General features: G+C 44.7%; 1 protein-coding gene across 2 annotated transcripts in view; it reads right to left on the bottom strand.

Moving 5' to 3' along the window:
- Positions 1-8,197: 8,197 nt before the first annotated feature.
- LOC106562566 (Wilms tumor protein homolog) overlaps positions 8,198-12,485 on the bottom strand; it is a 19,372-nt gene continuing 15,084 nt past the window's right edge. The window contains exons 4-9 of one of the 2 annotated variants that reach the window (XM_045689507.1): positions 11,536-11,613; positions 10,726-10,834; positions 10,372-10,519; positions 10,159-10,248; positions 9,660-9,743; positions 8,198-9,262 (exon numbers count right to left, since the gene is read on the bottom strand). In XM_045689507.1, the coding sequence (XP_045545463.1) occupies positions 9,141-9,262; positions 9,660-9,743; positions 10,159-10,248; positions 10,372-10,519; positions 10,726-10,834; positions 11,536-11,613 (631 nt within the window). In that variant the 3' untranslated portion in view covers positions 8,198-9,140. Of the gene's footprint in view, positions 9,263-9,650; positions 9,744-10,158; positions 10,249-10,371; positions 10,520-10,725; positions 10,835-11,535; positions 11,614-12,485 lie in introns of both variants that reach the window. The other variant, XM_045689506.1, reaches the window with a different exon arrangement.

Below are 12,485 nucleotides of genomic sequence, written 5' to 3'. Positions count from 1 at the left end.
TACTTGACCTGACTTTTTTGATTTAAGTAGAGAACAATCTTTCTTCCAATGTCCTTCAACTAAACAGTAGCGACAGGTGTTAGCATTAACCGGTGGTTTAAGTCCTCCAGAGCCAAACTTCTGCTGAGGCCTTTGGAAAGAAGCTCCAAAAAAAGGTGACCTACTATTCCTAGAAGTAAAGTTATTTTTATGGTACATGTCACTGTTTGACTCAAAATGGCTTTTATGTGTTAGCCTGTACTCATCTGCAAGGACTGCTGCATCACTTGGAGACTTAACTTTACGTTCATTCATGTATGTAGCAACCTGGTCACACAGAATTTTTGAACTGTTCTAACACAATCAAATGAGACAGACCCTCAAAAGTACTAACTTCAGAAGCTGTACACCAACGATTAAATGCAGAAGTCAAATCACGAACGAACTCAGAATAGGTTTGTGAATCTAACTTTTTCCTGTAATGAAAACGTTGACAATATGCCTCTGGCACAAGTTAGTAGACCTTCAGAACTGCTGATTTAACTTTAGCATACACTTTACTGTCAGCTACACTCAGTGCTGCAAAAGCCTCACGTGCTTTACCTGTAAGTATCCATTGCAATAACATAGTCATGTCCAAATCAGACCAAGCTCTGGCTTCCGCAATACACTGAAATATAACAAAGTATGTGTCTGGATCTGACTCATCAAATTTAGGCAACAAACGAAGATTCTGTGAAACATCAAACTGTGGTAGTCCTTCTGGTCTATTAGCGCGATTGAGAAATGCTATCTCCAACTGCATTTGCAACAGCTCCTGCTGCTGCTCAAAAGTTAATGAAGGGCTAGACTGAACTTGTACCCTCACTACTAGCAGACAGACCCCAAAAAACACCTATTTCCCTAAGACCCTGCTTTAATTTAGCTTTAACAGTCTCAATTTTTTTTATCAACAATCTCAATCTGATAATGTTCAGCAATTTCAATTAACTGCTCCTTAGTACACAACTCTAAGACTACCTCTGAAGGAGCTTGAACAAAACTACTCAGAAAGAAAGACATTTTCCTCAACCAATGCAACTATTACAAATACTCAACAACAAAAAACACACAACTCACCTGCTGTCAGTCTGGGTTCAAGGACAGGAGCCACACCCAACTATCCTCCAAAATCAACTAACTAACTGGCTCTGGTCTTCGTGCAGTCACATACGGTGGGGTTTTATGCACACAAAACCAGTGGAGTGGAAAAGACAACCAGAACTGGCAGCCCCCCCATAACCACGGCGGTGCTCCCGAGCCGATGTAGGGGAAAAGGAAAAGGGAAGCTCTACCCACGTTCACTGCCACCTAAAACAAAAACACCACGAGCCTCCTATTGACACTCGCTGATAAGCCTGAACAGGAGAGGACTCCCACTTGAACAAAAACCCAGAAAAACCGAGTGAATTGCTAACCAAATTTAGCTACCAAGCTAAATGAACCAAAAGAACACATGGCTCTCAACGCTCTCTCCAACAATATTGGTCCGAACCAAAACATCCCCTCAAACAATTTTTTTTTGCCAAACTAAACTAACCCAAGTTAACCGTAAAACAATAGTCAAATAAGCCAAATTACAAATAACAAACGTATCAATAATAAAGCAAAGACAATCTAGACAAAACCTGAAAAAAACTATGACAAAATGTTAAAGTGAACTAAAATAAGACTAAAGTACAATTAACTTTAACTTACGGACAAGCCCCCACTTGTCACAGGCCGGCTCATAGCCTGTGGCAAAAATGAGGGGACACGAACAACAGGTATAGGCCAATCAAAAAGGTTCTTTATTATAAACCAAAAACTATAACTTTAAACAAAGAAAAAGGAATGAGGTGTGGAAATGTCATAATGTAGGGTGAATGTAAGGTGCATGGATGCATGAATCTCTGTGTGTGAATATGACTGAGTGGAAACTAAGTAAACCTACAAAGGAACAAAAAAAAACAGGATCATACCTGGAGGAGCAGAGAGAGAGAAGATTGGTTAGTGAAGCAGTTTAAATACCCTGAGCCCAGGTGGCTCCAATCACTAACGACCCTCCTCTGCCTGCAGGAGGAACCGCCCCTGCACTGCAGAGGAGGGGCCGTAACACCAAGCATACTTCCAAGTTGTGGCAAAATGGTTTAAGGACAACAAAGTCAAGGTATTGGAGTGGCCATCACAAAGCTCTGACCTCAATCCCATAGAACATTTTTGGGCAGAACTGAAAAAGCGTGTGCGAGCAAGGAGGCCTACAAACCTGACTCAGTTACACCAGCTCTGTCAGGAGGGATGGGCCAAAATTCACCCAACTTATTGTGGGAAGCTTGTGGAAGGCTACCTGAAACATTTGACCGAAGTTAAACTATTTAAAGGCAACGCTACCAAATACTAATTGAGTGTATGTAAACTTCTGACCAACTGGGAATGTGATAAAATAAATAAAAGCTGAAATAAATCATTCTCTCTACTATTATTCTGACATTTCACATTCTTAAAATATAGTGGTAATCCTAACTGACCTAAGACAGGGAAGTTTTACTAGGATTAAAAGTCAGGAATTGTGAAAAACTGAGTTTAAATGTATTTGGCTAAGGTGTATGTAAACTTCTGACTTCAACTGTATATGCAAAAAGGGATACTGGGGACTATACTTGATCATCAGCAGGATGTTCATACCAGATTTCTCTTTGCAAATTTCCATGGAATTGCACTTCGCTATGTCACAGATGAAGTACAGTATACATGAAGTATAGTATACATGAAGTACAGTATGCATTCAGTACAGTATACATTTAAGTACAGTATACATGAAGTACAGTATACATGAAGTACAGTATACATTAAGTACAGTATACATTAAGTACAGTACACATTAAGATCAGGTACACGTGATACAATATTACCTGTCGGAAATGGTCATGTTGTCAGTCTGGGTGCAAAACCTACTGAAGACATTTTACATATCCAGAGCGAACTTACAGGAGCAATTAGGGTTAAGTGCCTTGCTCAAACACACATAGAAAGATTGTTTACCCAGTCGGGGATTCGAACTAGAAACCATTCGGTTACTGGCCCAACGCTCTTAACCGCTAGGCTTCTTGTCGCCTCATTGAGAACAGTGTTGTCAATAGATCAGTTCTATAACCTCTGATTTACACCAGGACCTGCTCTGCTCCTCGACCCACTGACATTCCAGTCGACTGGTTCAGTTCTATAACCTCTGATTTACTCTCAGTAGTAAATTACACCTGGTGTACTACTCTCAGTAGTAAATTACACCTGGTGTACTACTCTCAATAGTAAATTTCACCTGGTGTACTACTCTCAGTAGTAAATTACACCTGGTGTACTACTCTCAGTAGTAAATTACACCTGGTGTACTACTCTCAGTAGTAAATTACACCTGGTGTACTACTCTCAATAGTAAATTACACCTGGTGTACTACTCTCAGTAGTAAATTACACCTGGTGTTCTACTCTCAGTAGTAAATTACACCTGGTGTACTACTCTCAATAGTAAATTACACCTGGTGTACTACTCTCAATAGTAAATTACACCTGGTGTACTACTCTCAATATTAAATTACACCTGGTGTACTACTCTCAATAGTAAATTACACCTGGTGTACTACTCTCAATAGTAAATTACACCTGGTGTACTACTCTCAATAGTAAATTACACCTGGTGTACTACTCTCAATAGTAAATTACACCTGGTGTACTACTCTCAGTAGTAAATTACACCTGGTGTACTACTCTCAATAATAAATTACACCTGGTGTACTACTCTCAATAGTAAATTAAACCTGGTGTAGTATTACCTCTCTGCTCCCTGCATCAGTCTCCTGCTGGGGGTGTATTGGAGCCTCTCTGCTCCCCGCATCAGTCTCCTGCTGGGGGTGTATTGGAGCCTCTCTGCTCCCTGTAGTCAGTCTCCTACTGGGGGTGTATTGGAGCCTCTCTGCTCCCTGTAGTCAGTCTCCTACTGGGGGTGTATTGGAGCCTCTCTGCTCCCTGTAGTCAGTCTCCTACTGGGGGTGTATTGGAGCCTCTCTGCTCCCTGCAGTCAGTCTCCTGCTGGGGGTGTATTGGAACCTCTCTGCTCCCTGCAGTCAGTCTCCTGCTGGGGGTGTATTGGAGCCTCTCTGCTCCCTGCATCAGTCTCCTGCTGGGGGTGTATTGGAGCCTCTCTGCTCCCTGTAGTCAGTCTCCTGCTGGGGGTGTATTGGAGCCTCTCTGCTCCCTGCATCAGTCTCCTGCTGGGGGTGTATTGGAACCTCTCTGCTCCCTGCATCAGTCTCCTGCTGGGGGTGTATTGGAGCCTCTCTGCTCCCTGCATCAGTCTCCTGCTGGGGGTGTATTGGAGCCTCTCTGCTCCCTGCAGTCAGTCTCCTGCTGGGGGTGTATTGGAGCCTCTCTGCTCCCTGCATCAGTCTCCTGCTGGGGGTGTATTGGAGCCTCTCTGCTCCCTGTAGTCAGTCTCCTGCTGGGGGTGTATTGGAGCCTCTCTGCTCCCTGCATCAGTCTCCTGCTGGGGGTGTATTGGAGCCTCTCTGCTCCCTGCAGTCAGTCTCCTGCTGGGGGTGTATTGGAGCCTCTCTGCTCCCTGCATCAGTCTCCTGCTGGGGGTGTATTGGAGCCTCTCTGCTCCCTGTAGTCAGTCTCCTGCTGGGGGTGTATTGGAGCCTCTCTGCTCCCTGCAGTCAGTCTCCTGCTGGGGGTGTATTGGAACCTCTCTGCTCCCTGCAGTCAGTCTCCTGCTGGGGGTGTATTGGAGCCTCTCTGCTCCCTGCATCAGTCTCCTGCTGGGGGTGTATTGGAGCCTCTCTGCTCCCTGCATCCGTCTCCTGCTGGGGGTGTATTGGAGCCTCTCTGCTCCCTGCATCAGTCTCCTGCTGGGGGTGTATTGGAGTGGGTAAAACTTGGTAAAACTCTAGACTCCTCTGTCTTCTTCTGATCTCTCCCTCCATACTGTTACCCCCACAGAGAAAGACCAAAGAGAAGCACTGCTTAATCAGAGTACAGTGGGATTAGCAGAGAGAAACCCCCCCAGAGATATCAACCTAGATCACACCAGCCCCGGCTTCAAATGACTGACCCATGACCCAGACATAGAAGGCTGCCATTTTAATATTTCTAGTTTAGTTTGGCTTGTATCCAAGTCCATCTTAGAAATGATTCAGGCGGTGGAGTTGTCTAAAGAATGTGTGTGTGTGTGTGTGTGTGTGTGTGTGCCTGTGTACGTGCGTGTGTGTGCACACGTGTGTGTGTTTTTGTCTGTACCATGTAATCAGCCTGATGGCCAGGTTTTAAGAGGTATTACAATTATAAGCCAGTATATACACTGAGTGGACAAAACATTATGAACACCTGCTCTTTCCATGAAATAGACTGACCAGGTGAATACAGGTCAAAGATATTATCCCTTATTGATGTCACTTGTTAAATCCACTTCAATCAGTGTAGATGAATGGGAGGAGACAGGTTAAAGAAGGATTTTTAAGCCTTGAGACACTTGAGATATGGATTGTGTGTGTGCCATTCAGAGGGTGAATGGGGAAGACAAAAGATTTAAGTGTCTTTGAACAGGGTATGGTAGTAGGTGCCAGGTGCACTGGTTTGTAACATAACTGCAATGCTGCTGGGTTTTTCATGCTCAACAGTTTCCCATGTGTATCAAGAATGGTCCACCACTCAAAGGACATCCAGCCAACTTGACACAACTGTGGGAAGCATTGGAGTCAAAATGGACCAGCGCCCTTTGGAACACTTTTGATACCTTCTAGAGTCCATGTCCTGATGAATTCAGGCTCTTCTGAGGGCAAAAGCCCTCATCATTAACCCACACAGAGCCATACAGCAGCCCTCATCATTAACCCACACAGAGCCATACAGCAGCCCTCATCATTAACCCACACAGAGTCATACAGCAGCCCTCATCATTAACCCACACAGAGCCATACAGCAGCCCTCATCATTAACCCACACAGAGTCATAGAGCAGCCCTTATCATTAACCCACACAGGGTCATACAACAGGCCTCATCATTAACCCACACAGAGCCATACAGCAGCCCTCATCATTAACCCACACAGAGCCATACAGCAGCCCTCATCATTAACCCACACAGGGTCATACAACAGCCCTCATCATTAACCCACACAAAGCCATACAGCAGCCCTCATCATTAACCCACACAGAGTCATACAGCAGCCCTCATCATTAACCCACACAGAGCCATACAGCAGCCCTCATCATTAACCCACACAGGGTCATACAACAGCCCTCATCATTAACCCACACAAAGCCATACAGCAGCCCTCATCATTAACCCACACAGAGCATACAGCAGCCCTCATCATTAACCCACACAGAGCCATACAGCAGCCCTCATCATTAACCCACACAGAGTCATACAGCAGCCCTCATCATTAACCCACACAGAGCCATACAGCAGCCCTCATCATTAACCCACACAGAGCCATACAGCAGCCCTCATCATTAACCCACACAGGGTCATACAGCAGCCCTCATCATTAACCCACACAGAGCCATACAGCAGCCCTCATCATTAACCCACACAGAGTCATACAGCAGCCCTCATCATTAACCCACACAGAGCCATACAGCAGCCCTCATCATTAACCCACACAGAGCCATACAGCAGCCCTCATCATTAACCCACACAGAGCCATACAGCAGCCCTCATCATTAACCCACACAGAGCCATACAGCAGCCCTCATCATTAACCCACACAGAGCCATACAGCAGCCCTCATCATTAACCCACACAGAGCCATACAGCAGCCCTCTGAGCTGCCTCTCTGCATCATGTGGTGTAGACACAGACACGCTATACACTCAAAGCCCCTCACACCTGGGGTATATCAGTTCAGAATGGGATGGATCAGGACTAGGAAAGGTACTGGTCTGGTAACAACAGAGGGTAGCTTTAGCCCTCCTCCTTTTCATTCCACAATCTCAGATCAATCTGACACAGTAGAATTTGGCCCCTGATTCTCACTGACAGGCAGACACTGCCCTCGTGTGGCAGGAGGGTGTAACAGCAGAGCATTTTAATCACTCAGGTGTCAGGAATGGGGATCATGGTGAACATACAGATCTCGGCCAGGTTTCATGTGTGGTGATGGGACCCAACCAATGGTGTTTATATGTGGTGATGGGATCCAACCAATGGTGTTTATATGTGGTGATGGGACCCAACCAATGGTGTTTATATGTGGTGATGGGATCCAACCAATGGTGTTTATATGTGGTGATGGGATCCAACCAATGGTGTTTATATGTGGTGATGGGACCCAACCAATGGTGTTTATATGTGGTGATGGGACCCAACCAATGGTGTTTATATGTGGTGATGGGATCCAACCAATGGTGTTTATATGTGGTGATGGGACCCAACCAATGGTGTTTATATGTGGTGATGGGACCCAACCAATGGTGTTTATATGTGGTGATGGGACCCAACCAATGGTGTTTATATGTGGTGATGGGACCCAACCAATGGTGTTTATATGTGGTGATGGGATCCAACCAATGGTGTTTATATGTGGTGATGGGACCCAACCAATGGTGTTTATATTTGGTGATGGGATCCAACCAATGGTGTTTATATGTGGTGATGGGACCCAACCAATGGTGTTTATATGTGGTGATGGGACCCAACCAATGGTGTTTATATGTGGTGATGGGACCCAACCAATGGTGTTTATATGTGGTGATGGGACCCAACCAATGGTGTTTATATGTGGTGATGGGACCCAACCAATGGTGTTTATATGTGGTGATGGGACCCAACCAATGGTGTTTATATGTGGTGATGGGACCCAACCAATGGTGTTTATATGTGGTGATGGGATCCAACCAATGGTGTTTATATGTGGTGATGGGACCCAACCAATGGTGTAGATGTCTCTCTAGAAACTAGGGCGATATTGAAGTACGTCCAGAGGAATGCATTTTTCTCTTCTAATGAGATTTATAGGGGTCCATATGTTCCTGGTTTTGGAGATGTGTGTGGGAGATTTAGGAGGGGGAGACCTGCACCTTGTTCGGGTCACGGAGGGGTTGTGTTATCTCAGTCTGAACCCCGTTGGCTCCTCCTAAGGGTGAGATGTCTTGATATGAGATATGAGACGACACCACATACCAAAAAACGACACAACAACACTGACCAATAGATCAACATTTAATACATTTGAACAGTACAAAAATACAAAACTACTGTTTAAAAAGGATAGCAATGTAGTCATATATACACAAAGGAAGTGACATTTTACACTGTAGGCACATAAAACACATGTACACATTTCCTCCAGCAATCACAGTATCATTTTCTGTTTTACTCGTTGTCTCGTTGGACATAGAGTGACATTGTCTGTTTCCTAACTTCAGTTTACATGGTCTAGCTCCAGTACATACAGGTCTAGGATCTTCATTTGATATGCAGGAAATGTAAAACTTGTTTGAGGTTTTAAAAGTCTTCTGAAGTTTATAATTTCCAATTTGAAATTTCAGACTTGATTTTCCCTTACGAAAAATGTATCAACCCCTACTTAAATGTCTATTAATTATAATCCACATAATAATTCCCATTTCCTGTTGCTGCCGGATTATTTTCCTGCTGTAGCAAACCGTCTCAAATTAAGATCCTACATCTGTAGTAAAACATTTATGGCAAAGAAATGAACATAAAGCCAGTGCAATTATAATACAACAACAAAAGAATAACAATTGATGTGTCTTCTCACCCAGACAGCAGATTCCTAGTCATGTCTAAGGAGGAAGCTGGTTGTGTATATAAGAAAAATATCAACTATTTGATTTATAACAAGAAAAACAGGGAATCCTAGTGCTGGGTTGACAGGGGTTGAAGCTACAGTAACCGTTGATGTGGCATAAATCAGAGGTGGTATTGATCTGTTCGTCTTCCATCCAAAGGGTGCACGGTGAAACTATGTTCTTTAGTTGGAGCAATAGAGGCCACATTTGAGTTGTACTTTCCGCTTATGGCACTCGGTGGGTTTAGGTCCAGTCATCATTGTTGCTCAGATGGCTATGCGTTTGGTATGGTCCAATCCAGTCTTGTCCAGTCCAAACCGGTTTAGTACTGGTCAGATGGCAGATTGTAATTTGATCAGGTTCCTCTGGTGCATGCTGTGGTGGCGAACTAACTCATCAGACCTGGCAAACTTCTTCTGACAGCTGGACCAGCGGCATGTAAAGGGCTTCTCACCTGAGAGGAGAGGAGAGGAGAGGAGAGGAGAGGAGAGGAGAGGAGAGGAGAGGAGAGGAGAGGAGAGGAGAGGAGAGGAGAGGAGAGGAGAGGAAGAGAGGTGTGTCAGATTATGTAGTGGTGAGCTGAGCCATAACAAAAAAATCTAATCTGTTATTCAAATCTATAATGAATAAACGCTTCATAATTGTATACACTCATTAGCATGGTTACTACGGTAATCATTAGGCCTATTGGCTATTTAATTAATTGTATTTAATTAGGATTAGATGGAGCTAACTCAGCAGCTACTCTTCCTGGGGTCCACATCATAGAAGCAGTGTAGTGACCAGGATTATTACCACAGTAGAAAAGCAGAGGAATAGGTAGAAAATAAAGGTATACGCACTTGTTTTACCTGTATGTGTCCGAGTGTGTGTCTTAAGATGGTCTGACCGTGAAAACTTTCTCTGACACGTCTCACACTGGAATGGTTTCACTCCTACACAGAGAGAGGTGGAGAGAGGTGGAGAGAGGGGAAGAGAGGGGGAGGAGGGGGAGAGAGATAGGTGCGGTTAAGAGTTTATAAAGATTATTTTTAAACTCTGGGTAGAGAGAGAAGAGTTGGAGAGAACAAGAGAGAGAGAAAGCAAGAGAGAGAGAGAGAGCGAGAGATAGAGAGAGAGGGAGAGATAGAGAGATAGAGATAGAGATATATATATATATATATATATATATATAGAGAGAGAGAGAGAGAGAGAGAGAGAGAGAGAGAGAGATAGAGAGATAGAGAGAGAGAGAGAGAGAGAGAGAGAGAGCAAGAGAGAGATAGAGAGAGAGAGAATGAGAGAGAGAGAGAGAGAGAGAGAGAGAGAGAGAGAGCAAGAGAGAGATAGAGAGAGAGAGAGAGAACTGACCTGTGTGTCTGCGTTGGTGTCTCTTCAGTTGATCTGATCTGGAGAATCTCCGTCCGCAGTCTGTGAAGTCACACTGATACGGCTTTTCTCCTGCAATCATCATCATCATCATCACCCCCATCATCATCCTCATTATCACAACTACCAGGCCAGTGAGAAGCATGTAAAGCAAATGACTGTTGTCTGTATGTTGTCTATCTGGGGTGTACTGACCCGTGTGTTTCCTGCCATGCATCTGCAGGTGGGAAAGTTTGAAGTATCTCTTATTGCAGCCGGGGTAGGCACACACAAACGGACGCTTCTCATTGGTCTCTGATGACCTCACCACAGACGGTGTGATACCAGGCACCCGCCGCACATCCTGAGAGAGAGAGAGAGAGAGAGAGAGAGAGAGAGAGAGAGAGTAGGTGAGTGAGTTTATCACAGGTGTGTGTGTGTGTGTGTGTGTGTGTGTGTGTGTGTGTGTGTGTGTGTGTGTGTGTGTGTGTGTGTGTGTGTGTGTGTGTGTGTGTGTGTGTGTGTGTGTGTGTGTGTGTGTGTGTGTGTGTGTGTGTGTTGGACCCTGACCTGTAGTCCTCTGAAGAGGCCGTGTGTGTGGATGTGGTACTGGGCACTACAGCTGAGGACCACCGGAGGAGGGGGGGCCGTGGGGTCACTCTCATATCCTGTCCCATGACTGTAAGGCCAGCAGAGGTGAGGCTGGGGTGAGCACAGTGCACTACCATGACAACAAGACTGAACATCTAACAACATGCTACTCTAACAGTCAGTGATGTCCCACTTCTTCCAGTTATTCCTGTTGGAGTGAGAGGGAGGGTGGTGGACGAGGGTCAGAGAGGTATGCTTCTATCTTATCCTCACACCTTCTGCCTGTCCTCCATTCAGGGACATATCAATTCCAACTCCTGTGTTGATCTTGGTAACGGGGTGTAAAATTGAGGGAGAGAGAGAAGCGAGAGAGAAGAGGGAGAGAAGAGAGAGAGAAAGAGGGAGAGATAGGGAGAGAGAGAGAAAGAGAGGGAGACAGGGAGAGAGAGAAAGAGGGAGAGAAAGAGAGAGACAGAGGCAGCAGCTGTGTATTCATTTCATTGTACTCTCATCCCCGTCTTACCTCCCTCCTCCATTCTCCCTCCTCCGTCCTCCCTCCTCTGTCCTCCCTCCTCCGTCCTCCCTCCTCCCATCCTCCCTCCTCCCATCCTCCCTCCTCCTCCATTACCTCCCTGACTATGGTCAAGGCTCCGCAAAATAAATATACTACAGGAAGCTAAACACACACATACACACATATATACACAACACACACATATATACACAACACACACAACACACATTGATGGACCATGCAGATAGAACTCCACCGTCCACCCAGCTTGGTACCTTTTGATGGTGGACAGTGTGTTAGCAGGGTTCCACGCTACACACTCCAGCTGAGAGGCCATCTGGTACAAGTTATCACTGAGGAAAACACACACAGACAGAAAGATTGCAGGTTATCACTGAGGAAAACACACACAGACAGAAAGATTACAGGTTATCACGGAGGAAAACACACACAGACAGAAAGATTGCAGGTTATCACTGAGGAAAACACAGACAGACAGAAAGATTACAGGTTATCACTGAGGAAAACACACACAGACAGAAAGATTACAGGATATCACTGGGGAAAACACAAAAACAGAAAGATTGCAGGTTATCACTGAGGAAAACACACACAGACAGAAAGATTGCAGGTTATCACTGAGGAAAACACACAGACATAAAGATTACAGGTTATCACTGAGGAAAACACACACAGACAGAAAGATTACAGGTTATCACTGAGGAAAACACACAGACAGAAAGATTACAGGATATAACTGAGGAAAACACACAGACAGAAAGATTACAGGTTATCACTGAGGAAAACACACAGACAGAAAGATTACAGGTTATCACTGGGGAAAACACAAAGACAGAAAGATTACAGGTTATCACTGAGGAAAACACACACAGACAGAAAGATTACAGGTTATCACTGAGGAAAACACACACAGACAGAAAGATTGCAGGTTATCACTGAGGAAAACACAGACAGACAGAAAGATTACAGGTTATCACTGGGGAAAACACAAAGACAGAAAGATTACAGGTTATCACTGGGGAAAACACAAAGACAGAAAGATTACAGGTTATCACTGAGGAAAACACACACAGACAGAAAGATTGCAGGTTATCACTGAGGAAAACACACACAGACAGAAAGATTACAGGTTATCACTGAGGAAAACACACACAGACAGAAAGATTGCAGGTTATCACTGAGGAAAACACAGACAGACAGAAAG

The sequence above is a fragment of the Salmo salar genome, chromosome ssa11 (genome assembly GCF_905237065.1).
Source record: "Salmo salar chromosome ssa11, Ssal_v3.1, whole genome shotgun sequence".
NCBI lineage: Eukaryota > Metazoa > Chordata > Actinopteri > Salmoniformes > Salmonidae > Salmo > Salmo salar.
Note: the sequence above shows the minus strand (reverse complement) of the source record. Positions and strands in the feature narration are given on the sequence as shown.